The sequence below is a fragment of the Crassostrea angulata genome, chromosome 6 (assembly GCF_025612915.1).
Source record: "Crassostrea angulata isolate pt1a10 chromosome 6, ASM2561291v2, whole genome shotgun sequence".
Classification (NCBI taxonomy): domain Eukaryota; kingdom Metazoa; phylum Mollusca; class Bivalvia; order Ostreida; family Ostreidae; genus Magallana; species Magallana angulata.
In genome coordinates this window covers 5,707,565-5,733,100 of record NC_069116.1, presented here as the reverse complement: position 1 = coordinate 5,733,100, position 25,536 = coordinate 5,707,565, and the positions used below count along the sequence as shown (strand labels likewise).

At 33.9% G+C, this 25,536-nt stretch overlaps 2 protein-coding genes and 2 pseudogenes across 2 annotated transcripts; 2 read left to right on the top strand and 2 right to left on the bottom strand.

The window, feature by feature from the left end:
• Window positions 1-177: 177 nt before the first annotated feature.
• On the bottom strand, window positions 178-22,712 carry LOC128190927 (xaa-Pro dipeptidase-like; annotated as a pseudogene).
• LOC128190314 (P2X purinoceptor 7-like) lies at window positions 1,325-2,782 on the top strand. The gene is made up of 3 exons (XM_052862332.1): window positions 1,325-1,765; window positions 1,881-2,102; window positions 2,526-2,782. The coding sequence occupies exons 1-3, from the start codon at window positions 1,590-1,592 to the stop codon at window positions 2,686-2,688; spliced, it is 561 nt and encodes a 186-aa protein (XP_052718292.1). The 5' UTR covers window positions 1,325-1,589; the 3' UTR covers window positions 2,689-2,782.
• Window positions 2,781-5,476, bottom strand: LOC128190317 (uncharacterized; annotated as a pseudogene).
• On the top strand, window positions 22,645-25,250 carry LOC128190309 (acyl-coenzyme A diphosphatase NUDT19-like). The gene is made up of 3 exons (XM_052862328.1): window positions 22,645-23,748; window positions 23,966-24,176; window positions 24,604-25,250. The coding sequence occupies exons 1-3, from the start codon at window positions 22,885-22,887 to the stop codon at window positions 24,819-24,821; spliced, it is 1,293 nt and encodes a 430-aa protein (XP_052718288.1). The 5' UTR covers window positions 22,645-22,884; the 3' UTR covers window positions 24,822-25,250.
• Window positions 25,251-25,536: the final 286 nt, after the last annotated feature.

Sequence of the window (25,536 nt, the reverse complement as noted above, 5' to 3'; positions counted from 1 at the left end):
AGCAGGGAGGTAATGATTTTAACAATATGGCAGCGCTCATGGATTGCAAGAATTAGTAATTCTAAGTGGTATATCTTTTTACTGAGGAAAGCTCTGTCTAAACGGTTTTCAGATATCATTATACACATCAAACAGACAAATTTGAGCCCTTGATAATTTTTTCATGTTCACTTTCTTTAAGTAATACATACAATAATCATTAAGAGTAACGAGTCCTCTGGATATAATATATATGGCACTTAAAGAAAAATAAAAGGCATACACATGGGATATACAACAACTTGGTCATCGGATAATGATTTATCACAGAAAAATTACCGAAACACAACTTGTCCTATTTTATGATCAGTACATATGACAGTAAGGTGTCATATATTTTAGTACTTTTTCCTGAGCAACATAATGCAGCTGATGTTTAGTAATACTTTCAATAGTAATACTCAGTCATTTTTCTACAGCATGAAACTGGATGATTGAATGAACTAAGTATTTATGTGCAGAATTGTAGTCACTAAACAAATATTTAAAAAAAAATCAAAGAATCATGATATACTGTTGTATGCACAGCGAAGAGTTAATTTAATCACATTAAACATAAGAATCCTTCCCTTTCAATACTGGAATAATATTTAACAGAATATATAACCCCATCTGTCCAAAAAGTTCAAAAATCTGTTCGTTGTGACTCTAAGCGGAGAATAGTCAGATGAATTATCCTGATTTGACACAGTCCTGGGGAAGAGGCACTTGCGGGCGCTGTCTTCCTTCGGCCATCCACGCCTCGATTTCCTCCACGGTCCGTGGTACACAGGTCAGTAGTTCCATTCCGTCATCCGTCACTGCGATGTCATCCTCAATACGAACCTGTCAGGGCAAGCACCATGTTATATAAACAGGAAGCACTGATTGGCAGAGAAATGGGAGAAAAAAAAATCATGAAATTTCCTGCATTAAATTCTCATGAAAAAAGTACTTGTATGTATTTCACTCGAGAAATTTTCACTTAAAATTCATGTCATTTTATGTAAATTGCATTTACGGTAATATATTATTTTCAAATCATGCAAAGTAAATTTTACTTGGATCCTCTTCCATGGGAAACACATTTACCGGTATTTGTGTATTTAACTAAATAACGTATGTAATGTATACTAGATTAATAACGATGTGCACTTGCCAGACAGAGGAGAGAAAGTATGCCAATATTTTACAATACTGATATCAAACAAAGAAAAATACTCCCTAAGACAACTGAATATTAAAACTTGAATAGCAGCAAACTGTATATTTTTTGCAAGGTTTTTTTCAAAAAATCTTATTAAAGGTCATATGAAACGATTTTTAACAGTGGTATTTTACTTCAAAAACATAAAGATTGATTCACATTTAAACTAAAATACGTAAAGAAAATTTTTTTCTAAGTCGCTTTAGTATGTAATAATGGTGTAAACTTGTTCAATTAAAAAAATTGTTACTCGCTTATCGTTCTTGATTATGACGTCACAAAGACCCACTGATGTAAACAATGTTATGAAAATAGAGTGATTTTACGCTATTTTATTGATCAAAATCTGCTCAATACCATTGACATGGAAGAATCTTTATTTGCTGACGATCTACCCGATTTCGTGGTACAGCCGTATCAGTTCGAACCAGTCAAAAATAACGCCCAACACACGGATGACTTTGGTTCTTCATCGGAAGATGAAGAAGATGATCTTGGACAGCCTATGGGTCAATTTCCTTTGCCCACAGATACTAACTGGTTAAGTATAACGCAAATAAAATATCAAGACCTACTGTTCTTATGTTTGCACTTTCCAATACAAATAAACATAAATCATTAATAATAATCAGTAATTAATCAATGTATATTATAGGTGTAAATGTGGCAACTGTGTGATTATGGACACAGCTAGAGAATGTAAATGCTGTCACGACATCGCTGAAGTATGCAGTCGCATGGAAGAAATAGCATGTGACTGTATTATCCAGCATCCTAGCTTTGCAGTGAATTGCCTGAATCACTACGTCCTAGATGTCTCCTACTATGAATATATCCAAAACAATGGACCCCTGGGAAACGATGAGCCAATCCATGAGTAAGATTTACAACATACTAAAGTAAACTGATCCAAGAATATAAAAAAACTGGTACCGTGAAATAAGCCAGTGTTAGTAACGAAATTACAAAATTCACAAAAGCATATTTTACAACCTGCACACATTGTAGCAACGATGAAAGGGAGGGGCCCGGGGGGGGGGGGGCTACATTAAAATTTCAATTATCAAGCGAGCTGGTCATCCACTTTTGGGGGATCTGTATAAAATATTTAATTGAAGTTTATTAAAATCCATTTGCCCTACGAAAAAAACATATAGGAATTATATTAACTTGTTTTCTGTTTGTTTTCTTTTTCTCAGTGTCATGATGTTGTAGGTCTGTTTCTCCTTCAAAAACAATGCTCCATGCAATTGAAAAAAAATGGTTTGTTTCATAACATAGTTTATGACTTTGTTTTTAGGCTGTATCGACATTTAGCATATCGTCGGTTTGCAAGATTTATTTGGCGGCGCTTAGGAAGACACAACCGACGCATACTGCCAGCTTGTGTAGTGACAGCTATAAGACAGAAATTTCCAAGCCAACAATATTGCGGATTTCGGTATCCCGGGGAACCTCGCTAACGTATAATATTCGGCGACTCATTCAAAATTATTATTAAGAATGTTGTACATTATAAAAATAAGAAGATATGAAAATAAATTGCTTTAGCCTTAAGTTTTAATTAAAACGTGTTGTGTGTCTCTGAATTGTAACGTCCTTCGGTGGTTTCGGGGTGCTCTGTGCAATTGGGGGAGGGACTTGCACATGGCGGTCAATGGCATCCCTTGCTTTAGTGTAGCTGTCGTTTAGCTCCCGCAATTCCACCACAGCGTCCATAAGATCAGCAATGTAATCTAAAATATGCAGAAGGATTGCGTTAAATTGTGAAAAAATAAATATTTGAAAATTATTTACTTTTTGTTAAAACTTACTGAAGGTTTGATCAACTTTCACTTCTTTGGCTACACCTTCTCCACCTCTTCCTTTGGGATATGAAACGGCGTATTGCTTATTCCCATCCTTTGTCATGCTCTGCTGTCTTGAGCTATTTTCGTTAAAATGCATAGCTGCAAGGAATAATCTGAAACATTTTTTTTTTAAATATTAAATCGGATGTTAAAAATGCACATTCACGAATAAATAATTGGGATATATATTTTTTTTTTTAATTTGTATCTGAGAAATATAGCTATTTCTATTTTATCGTTATATTTTATTGTATATTTACCTAGCCTGCATCTGTTTGAAGAAGAAATGCACAGCTTTAGGTGCAAAAGCGCAAACTACTTTATGGAAGGATTCCAGGCTGGATGTCTGGCCAATATGGGAGAGTTTTTGAATGTCGTTAACTAATAGTTTCCCCTTAACAACGGCCTCCAATTCCACATATGCTTTGGAACCTATTTAAAATTAAACAAACATAGTAAACGTTACACCGTATGTGCCAATATAGATCATAGCGGTTGCAATATGCAACCTTAGTTATATTCTGAGAGGTACCTTGCTTTATCCAATCCCTATCATCTAGAGGTCCATGTAAACATCTGGGATAAAGGTCGCCATGTCCCTCGTGAACATCTACGACGTGGTTAAGAATGGAAAGCCATTTCTGTGATATCAGATCACCATTACCGTTGCTGGATGCAGCACACCAGTATAAATGGTTGCTGATGGAGTGAGACCATTCACCAACTACATCGCATAAGCGTTTTTTTTTATATTGCGTGTAGCTTCCTGTACACACCTTAGAAATAAAAAAAATTAAAAATGTTACAGAATGAAATACATATTTATATATAATACGACATTAAATGAAAATAAATTTACGACTGTAATACCTTTCGCAACATGCCAAACATCAAACAGGTGGACGATATGCGGTTGATCTCTTTTCATATAGCATTTCACTTGACTGTGTCGATCAGTCACAAGATGTGAGATGTCGATGTCTTCCTCCTCCAGTCGTGCCAAACTTCTCTTCAACCCCTCCAGTTCCATATGATAAGAACTGTGTACTTCATTGCTCTGAGTAAATACAATCAACAATTTTAATTATTTAACTACAGAAGTACAAATCTAACAAATACTACACAATGCAGTAAAACTGTTTAATTAATCATACATTTTATATAAAACATGATAGCTGCTTTTAACGACAAAGAAAATACCTGGACCAGCTGAACATCTAGAACTTTTGATGAGTCCAGGTTCATGAGGGAGTACGACCCAAACTTCGCTGTATGGCCCGGTGAACAGCATCTTGCGTCACCCCCTAACTTTACCGGAAGCCCTCTTTCTCTAAGAGAATCGAACATTTCCTGCTGATTTTTCTGCCATACCTGTGAATAAAATGCATAATTAAACCATGAAACTATGATGGATTGAATTTCTTCGATATTCGACATTTCATATGTTTAATAGAAATTTCCTGTTATATTCTTAAATGCATTTTCATTAATTTCAATGAAACAATTTTGATGCATATACTGTAGATTCCTAATTAAACGCGAGAAATCAATTTCCGCGTAAAATCGTAAGAAGCAACCCTCGCAGATTTTAAAGTCTCGCTTAATTTTATTTTTCTGATAGTTTTGAACTATAGGAAATTATAACCAACATTGGTTATTGCGATTTTATAGTCTTGCGATTTAATACAAAACAACGGACTCGCGGAATTAAGTACTCGTAAAAATAAGAATTTCATACAGTATTTTTTCTGTCCTATTTTTTAATAAACATTTCAACTCACCATTTCAACAGCTGGGACTAGGTAGAGTTGCTGCAGGGAAAAATATGTCCTGTTACTGAAACACTGAATTCCAGCAAACTTTAATGTGTTTATAGCTTTGAGTGGACTTGCGCCACTAAACAGGATTGCGGCAGCAAAAACCAAATTACCCCATGGCATCATTCCTGTAAATGGCTGACTGGCCCATTCCCATAGGCAATCGCATCTGTTGCATGTTGACTGGATGTGCACAACAGTGCCCAACGCACGCCATTCAAAGTCAGTGTCCTGCTTGGGGGTTCCACAGAGCAAGCATTGGGAGGGAAGGAGCTGCTCCAGGCTGCTTTTATAAACAATGAATTTGGTGTCACCACATATACTGCTTACATTCTTTGGCTTCATCTCTTCATCATCTTCCTCATTAGGCAGGCTCCACTCTATGTCCTAGTCGTCCATTTCGGAATCAGATTCCACCAAATTGTCATCCGGCTCTTCTTCTGTTTCTACTGTGTCCCTCTCACTGCCATATATATCTACTTGTATTCCAATTTCTCTTGTTTGGGGAGATGCCTGAATACTGATGTTTTGGCTCTCCTGCATATCGATATTCAAATTAAATAATAGAAATAGAGTTGGTCCTATTCATGACTGCTTCAGTTTAGTTGATAGTACATTTGTTTTTAATCAAAATATTTATAAGAAATGAATATTTAATTTAAAAAAAAACTTACGTTAGAAGTTTGGGTGAATGCATGAAACGTTTGGGTGACATTTGAATCGCAGTTCAGTGTTGTCGAAGACTCTATCAGAAAATTTATAAAAATAGAAAATTCGGCGACAAAAATATGTAGTTTACACGAAAAACACACATATTTGATGCAACAGTTCCCCTTTCCATTGTACCTCTCATGCCGAAATCGTGTTCGTTTGACAGGCATGGATCTGCAAGACTAGCACCCATGACAGAAGTCTGTGATTTCCCCATAGCACTTGGTTTTGGAAATTGTGTAGGCGATTTGTCTATTGCATTACAAATCTGAAATTCACAAAATTATAATGTTTGATGTTCACGTTTTATTAAATTTTTCATCAATTTTCAATAAAACCAAATTCTATGAATATGCAGAAATATATATATATATATATATATATATATATATATATATATATATATATATATATATATATATATATATATATATAAAAGGCTGCTTTTATAAACAATGAATTTGGTGTCACCACATATACTGCTTACATTCTTTGGCTTCATCTCTTCATCATCTTCCTCATTAGGCAGGCTCCACTCTATGTCCGAGTCGTCCATTTCGGAATCAGATTCCACCAAATTGTCATCCGGCTCTTCTTCTGTTTCTACTGTGTCCCTCTCACTGCCATATATATCTACTTGTATTCCAATTTCTCTTGTTTGGGGAGATGCCTGAATACTGATGTTTTGGCTCTCCTGCATATCGATATTCAAATTAAATAATAGAAATAGAGTTGGTCCTATTCATGACTGCTTCAGTTTAGTTGATAGTACATTTGTTTTTAATCAAAATATTTATAAGAAATGAATATTTAATTTAAAAAAAAACTTACGTTAGAAGTTTGGGTGAATGCATGGAACGTTTGGGTGACATTTGAATCGCAGTTCAGTGTTGTCGAAGACTCTATCAGAAAATTTATAAAAATAGAAAATTCGGCGACAAAAATATGTAGTTTACACGAAAAACACACATATTTGATGCAACAGTTCCCCTTTCCATTGTACCTCTCATGCCGAAATCGTGTTCGTTTGACAGGCATGGATCTGCAAGACTAGCACCCATGACAGAAGTCTGTGATTTCCCCATAGCACTTGGTTTTGGAAATTGTGTAGGCGATTTGTCTATTGCATTACAAATCTGAAATTCACAAAATTATAATGTTTGATGTTCACGTTTTATTAAATATTTCATCAATTTTCAATAAAACCAAATTCTATGAATATGCAGAAATATATATATATATATATATATATATATATATATATATATATATATATATATATATATATATATATATATATATATATATATATATATATATATATATATATATCATTTTTTTTTGGGGGGGGGGGATACATGTGGGATTTTTTTATCGTTTGTTTGTATTTTGTATGTTTAGTAAAAAAATTCTTGTTACGGAATGTGCATTGATTAAATTTTTATTTCAGTGCTATGTCTATGGAAATTGACGCGGACGTCTGAGAAAACATTGGATTGAAACTGTAGTTATAGGAAGTGCATTTTGAATCCATCTCAGCGTTTCTAACTTGCTGTATACGTAATAAGCTTCAATCTAATGTTTTCTCAGACGTCCGCGTCAATTTGTCCACACCCATTTAAAATGTTTTGCCGTAACAGGTGTATATTTCGAATTTTGCCAGTTAATGTTCGGTGGTCTTAATGATTATGTGATATAACCATTTTCAGTAGATACATGTCTTCAAAATTCGTGTGTAATGAAGTGCAAAATTCTATACAGTGTTTTAATTTATCTGTTACTAAGCCTATATTTCCGCATTACATGTACTGTACATACTTCCAAAGCATTTCGCTTGAAGGAAGCCGTGGATTTTCTTCGCATCTTCGTCTTGGTTTCAGTCTTTGGGAAGTCAAAGATCGTTGGCACAGCGTCTGGCTTCAGGTCAATTATTTTGTATCCACATTTTTTTTGCCACAGATGGGTGTATTGAAAACTGGTCATCGGTGAAATGTCTCGCACATAACCTTGAAGTCTTCGTAGCTACAAACCCATCTCGTCGAAGATTATGTACCCAAATTCTTCTAAATTTTGGATCTTTTGGGAAAAGATACATTGCCACACCCTTCTGTGACCGAATGTTGCAGTTAAATGCAGCACATTGAGGCATTTTCAAAGAAATGCAGCAAAATTTTGCTATATACTATCGTCACGCACAATACTTGTTTACACTCAGTGGGTCTTTTTGACGTCACACACAAAGGGAGATAAGCCGCGTACATCGGAAATCATTTTTGGGATCGAGTACCTTTGATCACCTGCAACGCTTTAATCTTTCTTTATTTTTTTATTGAATAATTAATTTCTTGTTTATTATACCTTTATTGACACATTTCCGCATAAAACAAATTTTCATTAAAAATCGTTTCATATGACCTTTAATTCAAATTTTGCACACAAATGCTACAATAAGATGAAGTACAACACATTTTGAGCCTCTTTTAAGAAAAGACACCATCAGAAATGCTTGTGGAATTGCATAAATAATCCCAGCTCAGTATTGAGAAATAATGACTTTAGAAACATGAAGACTGATTGTATTCAACCACAGAATAAGATATATGATGAAATTAAAGGTTTACCCCTCCGAATCCTCGATACTGGTCAATGACCTCACGACACATAAACTTGGACTGCTGTAGATCTCTCAGGGCAGCGTGCAGCAGCTGAAAGCAAACACAACATAGGAATAGGAAATTCGTCTTAATGCAAAACCAGTATGATGCACCTCGTGAAAAAAGACTAAGTGTGAACATAACATAACAATTGCAAAAATAAAAAATGTAAAAATATTCAACAATATATGTTTAAAACGAAATGCAGACCTTATAAAGTTCAAATGCAGACCTTATAAATTCAATACTCTCTGTCCTAAAACAAAATATAATGCAGCTATGGTTATCTATTTCTTTTTTTTTTTGGTACTAGCCCTAAACAAAATATACTTTTAAACAATATGTAGACCTTAAAAATTATATACTCTCTGTCTTAAAACAAGATTAATATGATACAACTCTGGTTGTTGTTTTAGTCCTATCCCTAGACACCTGTTATTATCGCCAGTTACCCACCACATCTATGAAGTAGACCCCTGGTTATAGGTCAGCACCATCCGTAATTTCACCTCCTTGGCTGTCCGCAGCGACTTCAGTCCGGGTTTGTCACTTCTCTCTACATTATAAACAGATACGGTACTCTGCAAACCACATTGGTAAATGTAGTACACATCTCTGTATTGTTAATAGATTGAAGAACTTATTAGAAAATTACAATATTCAAATGTGGCAATAGTCATTAAGCTTGATAGAAAAGTTAGCGAACAAGATAGAGAAATTATTGACCTTAAAAGCCGCTCCATGCGAGACTAATATATATATTATATAATACTAATCCATAGATTCAAGGAAAGTTCCAATGAGAACCTTATGCTGGATATCCCAAGTGCCATTAAAAAGGTTTATGGTGTAGATCTAAAGTTTGTTCGCATACATCGTATTGGCCCACCCAGGCGCGGACCGGTACCACGCACAATAGTGGGGAAGTTAGAGCATTATGACAAAAAAGGAGGAAATTCTACTAATTCAGAGGGATTTCAGGCGTTCATCAAAAGAAACTCCTTTCCATGTATCCGAACAATTCCCGGCAGCCCTAGTGGAGGAGAGGAAACATCTGTTTGAGCTCCAACGTAAATACACGTCTCAAAACGTAGAAACGCGTGTAAGAGGAAACAAACTTGTTTTCAAAAACAACGGAAATGTATTCAGAGAAAAAGTACTCGTCCCCCGGGCTGAAGATGTTCTACAGTGCGACGAAGATGAATTAGACAAGCTACAGGAAATACCAGTAGTAACTTCGGAAGAAAAACGTGAACGTGGGAGTAGATTCGTGGCTAGCGGGACCCCCGTCAAAACCTATGGTGAAGTACGCAATTTTTACAAAATGCTGTGCTCTCTGCCGAGGCATGCACAAGCACACCATCGCATTCTAGTGTACCGCTTCCGGGACAAGGATGGTAAGGTGATCGATGGATCGGTGGATGATGGGGAGTTTGGTTCAGGAAGGAATCTACTAAAGCACTTTGAGGAACGCGGCCATGAAAGTATTGCGTGTGTCATTACAAGATGGTATGGCGGTGAGCACCTTGGTGTTGCACAGTTTGGTCTAATGAGGGAACTTGTAGATCAAGTCGTAAATGACATCGAAAAATAATGTGACTATTCCGGAACTATCGTTTCCGTCCGTATTTAGACTTGGTTTCCAAGGGTAAGAACTGTGTACAATAGAACTTCCGGTTTAGGGACACAATGTAGTAAAAACAAATGCTTGCATTTGTAAGTTTATTATTTGTTTATGGGTTTGGGAAAATTTCAGAGCCCTATCGATTTGATTGGGCCGTTTTGGGGGGTTTAAATCATGCTCAGTGTTATTTTTTCATTGTATATATGTTTTTCAGTTTGTGTGTTAGTATGAGAGAAAAAAATGTACAGAGTGGAATTACATGTTTGTGTCAATGTACGTGTCTCTTCTCTTCTCATGAGTCATTTTCAGTCATACATAATGCATATTCTCATTTAAGAAAATCTGCAATATATTCTTAACATTTTCTATGATAACGGTTAATGAGTTTGTCTTAACTATCTTTTAACTGTAGAGGTCTGCATGGTATAGAAAAGAGAAGGGATGTTTTTAACTTTTTGAAACAGAAACAAAAGTCAATTTATTTTTTACAAGATACACATTTCACAGAAGATGATGTTAATATGGGACGATCAATGTGGGAATATGAAATCTTTATTAGCCCAGGTAAAACTGACTCCAGAGGGGTGGCAATCTTATTTAATAATAATTTTGAATATGAAATCATTCAAGTAACAACTGATGAAATTGGTAATTATTTAGCCATTGATCTAAGGATAGAAAAATACAATATCCTTCTTATCACTATATATGGCCCTAATCGTGACTCACCTGATTTTTATGAAAATATTCAAAGTAAGGTTGAAAACTTTTATGGAGACTTTGTTGTTATAGGTGGAGATTTTAATTTAGTTCAAGAAACATCTCTAGATTCTTATAACTGCAAACTCAAAGGAAATCCAAAAGCTAGGAAAATAGTGTTAGAATTAATAGAAAAACTTAACTTAAAAGACCCATGGAGAAGTTTGCACGAAGATCAAAAACAGTATACATGGTTTGGTCCATCCAATAAAAAAAACAGAATAGATTTTTTTTTTTGGTCTCTTCACATTTGTTAAATTTTGTACATAAAGCAAAAATAGATAAAGGGGATATGTCAGACCACTCTATTGTACTTATTGATATTGTTTTATCACATTTTGTCAGAGGGAGGGGATTTTGGAAATTTAATAATTCTCTGTTGAAAGATAAAGAATATGTAGTTGGGGTGAAAAAAGTTATAGTTTCTCTAAAACATCAGTATGCAGAAAAATCAGACTCACTGGAAGCTATAGAACAAATACCTGATGCCCTGTTATCTCTAACTATTGATTACCAGTCCTTCTTTGAGCAGATCTTACTCCATATTAGAGGATATACAATTGAGTACAGCTCGAGAAAAAAAAGAAATAGAGTAAACAAGCAAAAAGAAATAGAAGAAAAGATGAATACTATAAGAATTAATGAATATGTAACTAATAATGATGAATTTATTCTTTTGCAAAATGAGTTAGAATTAATCAGAAAAGAACACATGAAAGGTTTAATGGTAAGAGCTCGTGCTAAATGGATTGAAGAGGGCGAAAAGCCTACTAAATATTTCCTTGCACTTGAAAAACGAAATTATATAAACAAAACAATATCCAAAATTGCCAATGACAGTGGAGTTTTAATCACAAATCAACAAGAAATACTTAATGAAATTAAATACTTTTATCAAACCTTATAAAGCAATAAAGATAATGACTTGAATGATGTTGATATAGAAGAAATTATAGATAAAAGCTTGGTAAACATACTTGATAGTAATATGCGTGAAAAACAAGAAGGAAAAATAACCTATTCAGAAGCCCTAGAAGCTCTGAAAAATATGAAAAACGATAAATCACCAGGTTCAGATGGCTTTACCGCCGAATTTTTTTTAATTTTTCTGGAAAGATATATGCCACTTCTGGGTAATGTCAGCTAATGAAGGCTTTGAAAAGGAACTACTATCAACAACTCAGAAACTAGGAATAATATTTATCTTGCCAAAAGAAGATAAATGTAGAGAATATTTTAAAAAATGGAGACCAATATCACTTTTAAATGTATCTTATAAACTAATATCAGCATGTATCGCAAACAGACTAAAACAGGTACTAGACTACATTATAAATGAAAATCAAAAGGGTTTTTTAAAGGGTAGGTTTATCGGAGAAAACATCCGTTTTGTTTATGATATTATTAATGAAAAAAAAATAAGACAAATTCCTGGAATGATATTACTTATTGATTTTGAAAAAGCTATCGACTCGATATCATGGTTTTTTATGTTCAAAGCACTTAAATTTTTCAATTTTGGTCCAAATATTATTAGATGGGTGAAAACACTTTATATAGATGCAAAGTTATGTGTGATTCAAAATGGAATTTTTTCAGATTTTTTCAATATTGGGCGCGGATGTCGACAAGGAGATCCTATTTCACCATATCTTTTTAATATATGTGTAGAAATCATGGGTATTATGATAAGACAAAATAGACATATCAAAGGAATACACATACAAAGAGATTTCTGTTTGTTTCAATATGAGGATGATACAATTATGTTTTTAGATGGAACTGAAAAAAGTTTAAAATCAGCTTTAGATCTTCTCTTTCAATTTTCAAAATATTCAGGGTTAAAACCAAACTTCGGAAAAACCAAGGCCATTTGGATAGGGTCAAAGTTAGGAAACAAGGATATTTTATGCTGTAGTTTTAAAATACAATGGACAAACGAGGATTTCAATGTATTAGGAATTAAATTCAACTCAAGTCTAAATAATATTACAAAAATAAATTTTGATCATAACCTTTCTTTGATAATCAAGGAAATTAATAACTGGAATTAAAGGCAGTTAACTCCCTTCGGAAAGATAACTGTTATAAAGTCAATATTACTACCTAAATTGACAAATCTTTTCATAACGTTGCCTACACCAAGTAAAAAGTGGTTAAACAACTGGAAAAAACCTTTTTTAATTCATTTGGAATGGAAAAAATGATAAAATATCAAGAGCATTATCAATTCAGAAGTATACAAGCAAAAAGAAATAGAAGAAAAGATGAATACTATAAGAAATAATGAATATGTAACTAATAATGATGAACTTATTCTTTTGCAAAATGAGTTAGAATTAATCAGAAAAGAACACATGAAAGGTTTAATGGTAAGAGCTCGTGCTAAATGGATTGAAGAGGGCGAAAAGCCTACTAAATATTTCCTTGCACTTGAAAAACGAAATTATATAAACAAAACAATATCCAAAATTGCCAATGACAGTGGAGTTTTAATCACAAATCAACAAGAAATACTTAATGAAATTAAATACTTTTATCAAACCTTATAAAGCAATAAAGATAATGACTTGAATGATGTTGATATAGAAGAAATTATAGATAAAAGCTTGGTAAACATACTTGATAGTAATATGCGTGAAAAACAAGAAGGAAAAATAACCTATTCAGAAGCCCTAGAAGCTCTGAAAAATATGAAAAACGATAAATCACCAGGTTCAGATGGCTTTACCGCCGAATTTTTTTTAATTTTTCTGGAAAGATATATGCCACTTCTGGGTAATGTCAGCTAATGAAGGCTTTGAAAAGGAACTACTATCAACAACTCAGAAACTAGGAATAATATTTATCTTGCCAAAAGAAGATAAATGTAGAGAATATTTTAAAAAATGGAGACCAATATCACTTTTAAATGTATCTTATAAACTAATATCAGCATGTATCGCAAACAGACTAAAACAGGTACTAGACTACATTATAAATGAAAATCAAAAGGGTTTTTTAAAGGGTAGGTTTATCGGAGAAAACATCCGTTTTGTTTATGATATTATTAATGAAAAAAAAAATAGGGCAAATTCCTGGAATGATATTACTAATTGATTTTGAAAAAGCTATCGACTCGATATCATGGTCTTTTATGTTCAAAGCACTTAAATTTTTCAATTTTGGTCCAAATATTATTAGATGGGTGAAAACACTTTATATAGATGCAAAGTTATGTGTGATTCAAAATGGAATTTTTTCAGATTTTTTCAATATTGGGCGCGGATGTCGACAAGGAGATCCTATTTCACCATATCTTTTTAATATATGTGTAGAAATCATGGGTATTATGATAAGACAAAATAGACATATCAAAGGAATACACATACACAGAGATTTCTATTTGTTTCAATATGAGGATGATACATTTATGTTTTTAGATGGAACAGAAAAAAGTTTAAAATCAGCTTTAGATCTTCTCTTTCAATTTTCAAAATATTCAGGGTTAAAACCAAACTTCGGAAAAACCAAGGCCATTTGGATAGGGTCAAAGTTAGGAAACAAGGATATTTTATGCTGTAGTTTTAAAATACAATGGACAAACGAGGATTTCAATGTATTAGGAATTAAATTCAACTCAAGTCTAAATAATATTACAAAAATAAATTTTGATCATAAACTTTCTTTGATAATCAAGGAAATTAATAACTGGAATTAAAGGCAGTTAACTCCCTTCGGAAAGATAACTGTTATAAAGTCAATATTACTACCTAAATTGACAAATCTTTTCATAACATTGCCTACACCAAGTAAAGAGTGGTTAAAACAACTGGAAAAAACCTTTTTCCAATTCATTTGGAATGGAAAAAATGATAAAATATCAAGAGCATTATTAGTTCAGAAGTATACTGATGGGGGGCTCCAAATGAAACATTTAGATTCCTACTTCAAATCACTGAAACTGTCTTGGTTCAGGAGAATTTTACAATCAACAGATAATCTACTGAGTACTCTCTATAGCGTAATTACAAGAAGTACAATATCTAAACTTTTGCAATTAGGATCCGATTATCCAAAAAATCTCTCAAATAGTATCAACAACTTATTTTGGAAAGAAACTTTAATATCATATAGTGATTACATTGACATTGTACATAAATCATTGGATGCACAACACATTCCTGTCTGGTTTAATCCTCAAATCAAAATTGATAAAAAAAAAATCAATGTTTTTTGAAAGTTTATATAAGAATGGCCTTATGTATTTGTCTGATTTTTTTTATGATCTTGGAGGGTTTATCCAGCTTGATGAATTTGGTGTTAATCTGCAGTTTACCACTGTACTTGGCTTAAAAAAAGTCATTTGTCTACATATTAATGACAACTATTATGCACATAAGCAATTTCCTCTCCTACCAGCATCTATAAATATTTTACAAAAAAATAACAAAGAAGTGTATAATGTGTTCATTCAAGATATCCATTTTTGTGCTAAACATGAACATAAATGGGAAACTTTACTTGAGTTAGATGATACATTTAGTTGGAAATCAAAGTATACAAAAGACAGTAAACTATTATGGTTGGAATGTAGGATATTCCATAGAATTATAGGAACAAACAAATATTTATTTAATTGCAAAATTACATGCAATAACAAATGCAATCTTTGTACAAACGAACCTGAGTCAATTGAACATTTGTTTTTTTATTGTCATAAGAGTAAACAATTATGGGTGCAATTAGAGCATTTTTTGTCATTTTATTGTCATTTTTATGTAAACTTCTCATTAAGTGAAGTATTATTTGGCTATACAAGAGGAAAAAATGATATTGTTAATATTTTGATATTATTAGCAAAACAATATATTTTTTACAAATCAAGGAAAAGTTCTGATCTGAATATTAGCGAATTATTGAAATCAATATTGGCATATTATTTGGCAGATAAAAAGTTGTTTGCAATAAAAATGAGATGTGATGAATTTATTATTAGGTGAAAATCTTATTGCAAACATTCATGTTTAATTATATTTAATCATCTCCATATGCTAACTTGCTATAATGGGCATTACACATATATCTATATCAACATGTAATTTTGACATGCATCATATACTGCAGTAACCCCTTAGCAACCGTGGTAACTGTACATTTAGAATGAGTGTGAGATTGAAAGTTTGTGTTCTGTCTTTTTGGTGTGTTTGTCTTTATATATAGAACTATTGTATTGAATGGTAATAATAGAAATAAAGCATAAAAAAATACGCTTATTTATGTTTTATTATAAGTAAAAATTGTAACGTTAGGTGCCTGTTGTTCTAAGTCCTATTTGATGAAATTCTCCTGTATAAAAGACTGGAACTTTTTGGTATAGGCATTCATTTCGCTTAGACATTTTTATTAAATAAACATGCACATGTTCATTAAAAAAAAAATATCCAAAAGTGTTTTAATTTCCTATTATGTTAATACTGAACCTACTTATATGATTCTTTTTTCACTTATTTATCCAATCTATTCAATAAATGATACTTTTTGTGTCACACTTCCTCTTCACCAATACAGACCTCTGGATATCCGCCTACATCGTGGGTGTCGATCCCCATGAAGTGCCCCAGACCGTGGGGCATGAACACAGCCCCTAGACGCACTTTCATCATCTCCTCCACATCCCCCTTTAGGAGCCCCAATTTCTTCAGCTCCTCCAAGTGGTCTCTGTCAGCAAGCAGGTGCATATCCACCCAAGACACACCTGTCAAACCAAAATAAAGATCAATGTCTGAAACACTTAGCTGCATATACTGACATATACTGACATTTAAAATTAAATGATGATTCCTAGATATTTTAGGGTATTCATTTGTTGATTGCACTTTGAAATTAAGAAAGATATAGCCATTGCATCATTTTATTACTGTATACTGGGTTATTTTGGCCCTGTTTTTTTTTCATCCTAGTACACTAAGTCACTTGCAGACAGTTTCACCCCATCTTGAATATGCCTAGACTCAGTTGTGTAAAAAGTAAGACAACTGAATTCGCCCAGTCTTGACGACCAAGGGTATAAGGGCTGAAAATAAAACAGAGCAAATATTTCCCTGTATAGTGTATATAAACTGCCACTTCTCGCCAGGTTTAAGGGCTTTCATCACTGCCCAGCTAGATTTGTATACAGCTTCGTAAAACCCTCGCTGCACTGCATACTAACCACATGTTTCCATCCTGTACTTGTTTGGAGTTCGGGGCACTTGCATGTCCATAATGAAGGACGGATCCATTATCTCCACTGGAACAGTTCACATATATTATGTAAGGGGACTTTCGAGAGCATATAATCAATTTTAAACACAGGTGAACAATTGCCTTGCTATCATGCATTGGTTTTTGATATGAACTCTGAACTGGGTGGAAATGAAAACAACATCAAGACATCAAACATACGATTGTACCTGCCACATATGCACGTGCAGGCCATAAGTCTGACTCCACCATTGAACTGACAGTAGTGTTTGAAGATGCTACAAACAGAAATACATGGAATCATACGTTGGCAGAATAAAAAACCTTGTTAGCTGGCAGGGTTTCACTGGTTTGGTAACGTTCAGGAGTACAAATTTTTCACTATAATGGCTCAGAGAGAGAGAGAGAGAGAGAGAGAGAGAGAGAGAGAGAGAGAGAGAGAGAGAGAGAGAGAGAGAACATTTCCATGTCGTAATAAGTTGGGTAAACCAGTAATACAGTGATAATTCAGATTTACCTCTCCATCTGGTACTCGTACATCTCTGGTCTGACACACTGCATAACCTGCAATCAGACGGACAAAGGAATTAAAATTCATCACAAGGAGTATGTTAGATTCCATAACATTGTAACAGTTATCTTAGATTGTGATTATCAACAATATCAATGTCCTTCTGCTTCATCATTTATGAAATGTTCTGATGAGGTCTTTTGGTCAAGCCAATCTACCACAAATATGTACAGATTTCGATATATATCCAAGCTTAATTTTTTATAGGTGATTTTTCAGATTTATTACCGTAAACGGGCAATGAGAAAAGTTTCTATGCCATTGAGGGTTTAATACACTAAAAATACCATAAACATAAATCAAGCCTCTTAACAAATATTTCTTGACAGTGTATCTATTTTGTGTGTTTGCATTATTTTAACTAATAATGTAGGAATCATTTTCAGTTAGTTATTCATTTGATATTTTATTCATTTGAATAAAAGGCTGCCTAAACTTAATTCTACATTTAACGTCACTTCCAAATACCAAACCTAAGAGGAAGAGCAATAAAATTAAAACAAACACAATTTTTAAACAAATTATTATTATCCGTTCATATTAGTCCAAATAGAGTGAGTATTAAAGCTACAAGCTACCTCTTTGATAATGATCTTTTTTTACTATCCCATTGAGATTTATATGGTCCATAATGTACTACGAACATTTCCAATTTCTACAAATTGCATTATTTTAGTTAAATCAAACTGGAAAGATCAAATTAAAATATGGGTTTGTTTGTTTTTTCTGAAACACAATTTACGTTGAAAACAGAATTACTGGTAACTTTCAACAGCCTAAGAAGTACATTTTAGAAGGACTTTATAATCTGACAATCACGTATTAAATTATTTACTTTTGTATACATGTAGTTTACCTTTTTGTGAGCATCACTGCTTATTTTGTTTGAAAATCTCATTACTTCTAGCTCCAGATCCGTCTTAAACACTCGGCTGTCAACAAATGAAAAAGAAGAGTTTGAAGACTTTTTGGTATCCTTATCAAATGATTAAACACTAACAGATTGAGGTACCATTAACTCAGGATAACAACAAAATGACAGAATGTCATGAAATATTGGAATACCATTCAGAAATTTCCGGATGTAAAATTGCATTGTCAACTTTGAATCTGCAAAAAAAAAAAAAAGATTTGTAGCAGATTAAATTAATCTTATAAAAATAAATTCAGGATGAAATGTATTCAAAATGTATTCTGAAAAATGTATTTGCATCCTAAGGACTCTTTATACACTGATAAAAATGTTTTAGATCCTGAACTTTTAAGTTAATAATGATGTTAACCACATTGGATTGCAGTTTATTTCCTTTGCATCAAGAAGCAGATTTTTTTAACTATACAAAGTTACTCAGAAATTTGTATGTAGTAATTAACTCATTCATAAAAAAATCAAATACTTCAAAGTTTATCTGATTGATTGATTATAATTACTTACTGATTCCTGATTGGTTGATTATGCTTACTCACTGATTCAACCAAAAGCTGCCTCTCTGCAGTAATTCCCACAGTCTGAATTCAAGCCTCTCAAGAATAAAGATACAATTTAAAACATCACATTTAGAATCATAATTAGGACCAAAATTCCACAATAAGAAGCACAATAATCCATATATTTTTCAGTTCAAATGCTAAACCCAGCATTGTACATAAATTTAATGTTAACTCAATAACCATAATAAAAGACAGAAAAGAGGAGAGGTGTGATATATTTATCAATGAAAGATTGAAATCTATATATAGGCACGTCATTGGTGGGAAACATAAGCTGGCCAACCTAATACTGCACAAAGACAAAGAAAAAATATAGGAGAAGAACATGTTTGAAAATGTGCAGAGACACTACAGTTTGTTATTTTCTTCTATTTTTGAAGAAGATTTTGGTTTGAGAGGACACAATGAATTTCATTCTTTTGAGTGCTATCAATTTGTTGCGGGCGAAGACAATGGTGGAAAATACATCGAGTTCACTGGTAGATCTACCAAAAATTTCAAGGAAGGATTGGCACATTGAAAGTTATACAACAAACAAATAAGGCATTACGGTCAGTCTGGTAAGTCATATTCTGTTCATAAAACATGTTTCTTTCATAACTTTATCAGTAGAAAATATTGGATTTGCCCCTTTCATCTCATCACTTACTTAAAGACTTGCCTGGTTACTTCCTGCATGCATGATCCAGAATTATTCCCTCTGAGGGGGAGGGGGTACGTGTCCTAAAACTTGAGCCCATTTTCTGCTAATTCTATTATAAGACGTAAATAGTTGGAAGTTTTCAGATCTGATAAAGTTCTTCAAGATGAAAAGTGTGTCCATTAGATACCATTTATATTATATTTTTGTGAGTTTTTGTGTTGCAGGAGATTGCTGTATGGCAGATTTCTTCCAAGTTTACCTGGGAGCCCTATGTCACCACCATAGTAAGGCATCCAGGCTGTCAAAATTATTAAACTTAAATCTATGATAACATAATCTGGGATTGTGCAGAACTGAAGGGAAATTACACTTATCATTCTGGTTAAAGAACATGTGCCTGACTGCATTGTACCAGAGTGGAATTGACGAGCAAGACCTTATGGGAAGGATGGGGCACAGATCAGAGATGGAGTCCAGGCATACAAAAGATCCAATGAAAATATTGCATGAAAAATGTCTAAATATTTGGATCCATCATCACAACAACGTTAGGTTGTGAAGAAGAAATGTCGATTCCTATCTTGTTAATTTCTAATTTATTTGACAGGGATTTCTAAAATGTGTTCCTAAGCAAAAACTTAGAAAACCTAAACAAACACTACAACAATTAACAAAAACATTAATTATTTTCACTACGTTCAATTATGGAAATGCCCCATCATGCATTATTAATAAATATTGTAAACAATAAATGAAGCAGTATGAATACAATCTTAAACTGGTTGTAAATCATAATATAATATAATATAATATAATATAATATAATATAATATAATATAATATAATATATCAATTGATTAATAAATATATTTGGTAAATTAATTTGAATTTGTCTCAGAACAAATAAATTAAAAGGTACCCATTTACGATTTCAGATTTCAAAAAATTTAACTTCACGTTGAAAGCACCGATAATTTTCTGGGTCCGCGTAACTAAAGTGGGCATTCTTATAAAATCTTCAAAATAGTATAACCACGAATTGTGTGAACATAAATAGTTTACAGTGTTTAAGAAATCGGCGATGTAAGAATGTACCGAAAACCAAATGAAATGATTAAGGTCTTCAAAAGGAAATTAAATTAAAATATTTTGTAATAACTGTTTTAATAAGAATAACAGTTTTAAATCTTAGTGTTTTCTAATCCCGTATAAACAAAACCTAGCAAAATATTGAACTTAACTGGTCAGCGATGATCTCCGTCCGTATTCATCGAAAGACATTAGGTCAATAAACCGTATATGGAAGTTGCACGCTTATTGCACGGTACGGTACGCTTTTTTGTCCGTCTGGAGGCGGGTCTTGCACGCTTTTTGCACGGTACGGTTCATTTTGTGAACGGTACGGTTCGTTTTGTGAACGGTACGGTTCGCTTTGTGAACTGTACGGTGCGCTTTGTGAACGATACGGTTCGTTTTGTAACGTTAGGGTACGCTTTGTGAACGGTACGTTTCTTTTTGTGAACGGTACTGTACGTTTCTTGCACGGAACGGTACGGTTCGTTTTAGAGGTGTAGTAGCACGTTTCAAGGTCTGTAATTCTACAAGTATCAGATTGTTTTTTAGATGTAAAAGAGAAATTATTTAAGATATCAAATTCTTACATCCTCTGCCCAAAATGATTCATCCGCACCATATCGGACCTGGAAGTCTTTTACATCCAGCAACCTAAAAATCAAGATTTACTGGGTAAGTGTTCAATGTGTTCAAAAAACAAAATTGTGTAAAAAAAAATCAATTCATCAACTAAGATGTTTTGTTAATGTATCACTTGAAAACAACATAACATACTTTCCCATCCAGACAGCTTTGGCGTCAGGAAGTTTAGGTGGGAAGAGAATTCCTCTCCCAGTGTCCACCTCAATGGCACCATAAAAATCAGGTTCCTCCACCCCAAACGCCTAGTGAAAGCACGACTCCTGTTGACAGGAACTCTATTTTCTGAGATTATATTTTCATGCAACTTTTAGGTTTTGAACTTTTATCTTTGTTATCTTTAAACCCTCAATACCCTCTATATCAATGCACCCTTACTCTATACTACACTTTAATCAAAATTGCACCTTGAGCAATCACTTAAACAAAAAAATTATGGGCATTGCAGCAAAATAAAAACCCAGAATTTTTTTATGTTTTGTTATTTTTTCCCCTCTACACTTGTGCACAATTTCACACTGTCTTGAATTCGTCCTGACACAGTTGTCTGTGAGAGAATTGAAAATTTGAGACATTTGAATTCACCAGTCTAAAACAATCTAAACCTGCATCCTGACAATGATCGAGGGCTAAAAGGGCAAAAAAAAAAAACGGAAGGGAATATTTCCGTGTATACAGTAACTCATAGGAGCAGATTATGTAATTTTTTCTGTTATGGTTTATGCATTTATATTTCATTATTGCTCTAAATTAAGTTAAAGTATAAACAGTTGGTTTACACATTTGACTTAAACATTTGACCATATCTATACTGCATTCAAGATCGTACAGAGGCTAGGTTATGACTAGTTCGTAGAAGATATACCGGTTTATAGTATGCACCACTTACTGCTAGTTCTGTCATTTCAGATAAATGATACAATACTACTTACATTGTACTAGATAAAAACACTGACGACAACTCGCAATGCTGAAGTCCACAATACAAAAAAGGTCTTTTCTGCATTGTGGACACTGGCAATATTGTCCTTTAGAGAATCCCCAATTTCGATCTGAGTTCACTTAAATAGTTTAGTTCAGTTCAATCTTCAAAACTACGACTATGATCAGCTCAAATTCATATTGAAATTAATTTAAAAATCCTAAACCTGCCTGTCTAAAAATGGGTTCATGATCTGAACAGTGCCTGGTTTCTGATTCCCCACCCTGGAGGAGAACATATGCCCCTGCTGGAACTTTGTTGGTGGCTCTCAGTCTTTCAGCCAGACGTTTTCTGTTATCCGTGAAGAGTTCAGCAGGAACTCTCAAGGTGTGTTCTCCGCGGCAAAATGCAGGCCAGATAAAAAAGGTAAATAGTCTTAATCTAAATGACAAGGATAAAGGTCTTTAAAAATTCTACTTTCTCTTACTCGACTCGATAGGCTGCCATGTTTAGACCGCTCGGCGACATTGAGATGACAAACTGAAAATACAGAAAGTGAAAGTAAAAACTGAAAATGAAAGTGAGTCAAGAAAAATAATTCCTTCAATAAAAGAAGATTAAACATATCTGAGTTAAAGTATAGGTATGTTGATCACGCACGGTATAACTCAAACTTGAAATGGTTTACTGTTTTCTCAAAAAGAACAAACCGACCTCGAGTTTGTATACAAACTGTGTAAACAACAAAAGGTTCAAAATCCAGATTTATCATCACTATTCTACAATGGCGGCTGTACTGAAGCATTGGCGAGAATCAGCAACGTTGCTTGTAGTAGCAAAGACTTCTAAACTTATACCGAATGGTGTAAACGGTGGAGGCTTGCAGCTGGAAGGTACAGGTGCAGAGCAATCGCAATACAACTACAAGATGCTGATGCTGAAAAGGTCAGACAAAAGCAAGTTCATGCCTAATGTGTATGTTTTTCCTGGGGGTATAGCGGAGGACGCTGACTTTTCGGCAGAATGGCTAGACCTCTACATGAAATTTGGCGAATCGGAGAGCAAAGAGCTGTTTAAATATCTGACTTCGGCTGGAACTGGCCCCCCAATGTTCAGCAGAACACGAGACCAAGAGTTCCAGCACATTCCCAGTGAGCTAGCTTTCAGAATCTGTGCTATACGTGAAACGTTTGAAGAATCTGGTGTTCTTATTGCTAGAAGTATTGAGGACAAGTCACACTTAAACTCAGATTATCCCAGGAAGCCAGTTTGGGGTACAAGTTTTCCTATGGAAACTCAGGTAGCAGATGAGTGGAGGAGACGTGTGGACAAAAACCCATTAGAGTTCATAAAAATGTGCCGTACTCTAAATGTGATTCCAGACGTATGGTCTTTGTCCGAGTGGTCGAACTGGTTGACCCCAGTGACTCTATCAAATACTGGGAAGGGAGCGAGGCGACGATATGACACAGCCTTTTTCATGTGTGTAGTGGACCACCTTCCAGAGGCTATGCACGACAACAACGAGACTGTGGATTTAAAGGTTACTAACAGAAAATTCAATGATAAAAATGGCTACTAGTATTCTAAATGTTTCAACGGTGATGAAAATGAAATACTTTTAATAATGCCCATTATTTGTAGGTATCAATTTTGCAATTTGCATAAAATGCAAAGGTTTGGAAAAACATAATTTATGGACGAATTGTTCTGCCAGTACATGCTTTATTCATCCTTAATGTGATGTTTTCCATCCCCAGTGGATAGCCCCAGACACTCTGCTGAGCGAATACTACCGTTCTAAGGGCCTTCTTGCCCCTCCCCAGGTGTATGAGGTTCACAGGCTCCTCCACTTTCAGCTGGTTGAGGACCTTCATCGTTTTAACTGGGATAGGGCCCTCAAACATCGTGTCAGACAGTACTTTCCTGTCGTTGTTGGCTGTGAGGATGATTTCGTTATTGTGTATCCAGGTCAGCCTACGTTCTCACTTTCACAACTCTGTTGACCAACTTTTAATCATATGCAAGATGTTTTTGTGATTTTTGAGAGAACCTTTTAGTTGCCAAAAACTGTGAATCAGCCTGCTTAAATTTAACTAGTTTTCCATTTTTACTAAAAATCCTTTGGTAATGAGTATCTGTTGCTGCTATCCTGTTTTACTATTGTAGATTTGCAAAAAAGTCTCCCCAAATGAAAGAAGTAATGCACAGGGTATTTTGCAATTTATTTGGTGGAATACCTAGATTTTTCTAAGAGTGTACATTTTAACAGACAACGCAAGTGTTTTGGGACTTTATCATTCTTAAAGACCCCTGAGTTTAGATTTTAAGATAACTCTTTCATCTGAATTTCCATTTGATGTATATTGACCATATTTTGCTAATTTCTTGACTTCAGGTGATGAATTATACCCCGAGGAACTGGACAGAATTGGTGAGAGTCCAATCTTAACCGTGAAATGTTCCCTGGAAGACCTTCCCAAAAGGTATCCATCAATGAACAGGATGCATATGGTTGTGGATGGGCAACAGTGGGTCAACATTTCTGCTGGGGATGGTCAAGTCATCCCCAACTTTGAGCGGACATTTCAACAATCTCTCCAACCCAAACTGTGATAACATTATTTGTACTTTCATTAATATGATAAATATGTATTATACACATTATTTTATAGTCTCATCTCAAAACCACAATTCATGTTTTTTATCATACTATTAAACCTATTTTATTGTATGAAGCTGAAATTTGGAGATACCGGTATTATAATCCATTTGCCAAAATAAATTCATATCCCTGGTTGTGCACTTGACAAAATATATTCCAATACACTATAACACGCATCACTCAATTTATATTCACACACTGCTGGATAAATTGCAATTTAAGTTTTGCAAATCAATACATGTACTTGGTATGCATAAATATGCAACAAACTCTACTGTTCTACATGAACTGGGATGATTTCCCTTATATTTTGTTATCATTAAAAGATCCTTGAGTCATTGGTACAGACTTGAGAATTATAAATATAATACCGTAAATATAAATATAATAAAAGATATTACGATGAGAAGCTTTTCAGATTATATGCTTTGTCCCCTTTATTAGATTAAGATATATTTTTTAAGCTCATTGCACAAGCTCAGCCAACAAGCACTCTATGTGTGCAGTATAAAGTTGATATTGCTTATACGTGTGCAGTATATATGAAGTTGATATTGCTTCTACGTGTGCAGTATAAAGTTGATATTGCTTCTACGTGTGCAGTATAAAGTTGATATTGCTTCAACATGTGCAGTATAAAGTTGATATTGCTTCTATGTGTGCAGT

Coding starts and splice junctions, on each gene's coding strand:
- LOC128190314 (XM_052862332.1), top strand. CDS start 1,590: ATGGAAGAATCTTTATTTGCTGACGATCTACCCGATTTCGTGGTACAG. Junction 1,766..1,880: donor TTGCCCACAGATACTAACTG/GTTAAGTATAAC, acceptor TGTATATTATAG/GTGTAAATGTGGCAACTGTG. Junction 2,103..2,525: donor AACGATGAGCCAATCCATGA/GTAAGATTTACA, acceptor CTTTGTTTTTAG/GCTGTATCGACATTTAGCAT.
- LOC128190309 (XM_052862328.1), top strand. CDS start 22,885: ATGGTTTACTGTTTTCTCAAAAAGAACAAACCGACCTCGAGTTTGTAT. Junction 23,749..23,965: donor ACGAGACTGTGGATTTAAAG/GTTACTAACAGA, acceptor TTCCATCCCCAG/TGGATAGCCCCAGACACTCT. Junction 24,177..24,603: donor TTTCGTTATTGTGTATCCAG/GTCAGCCTACGT, acceptor TCTTGACTTCAG/GTGATGAATTATACCCCGAG.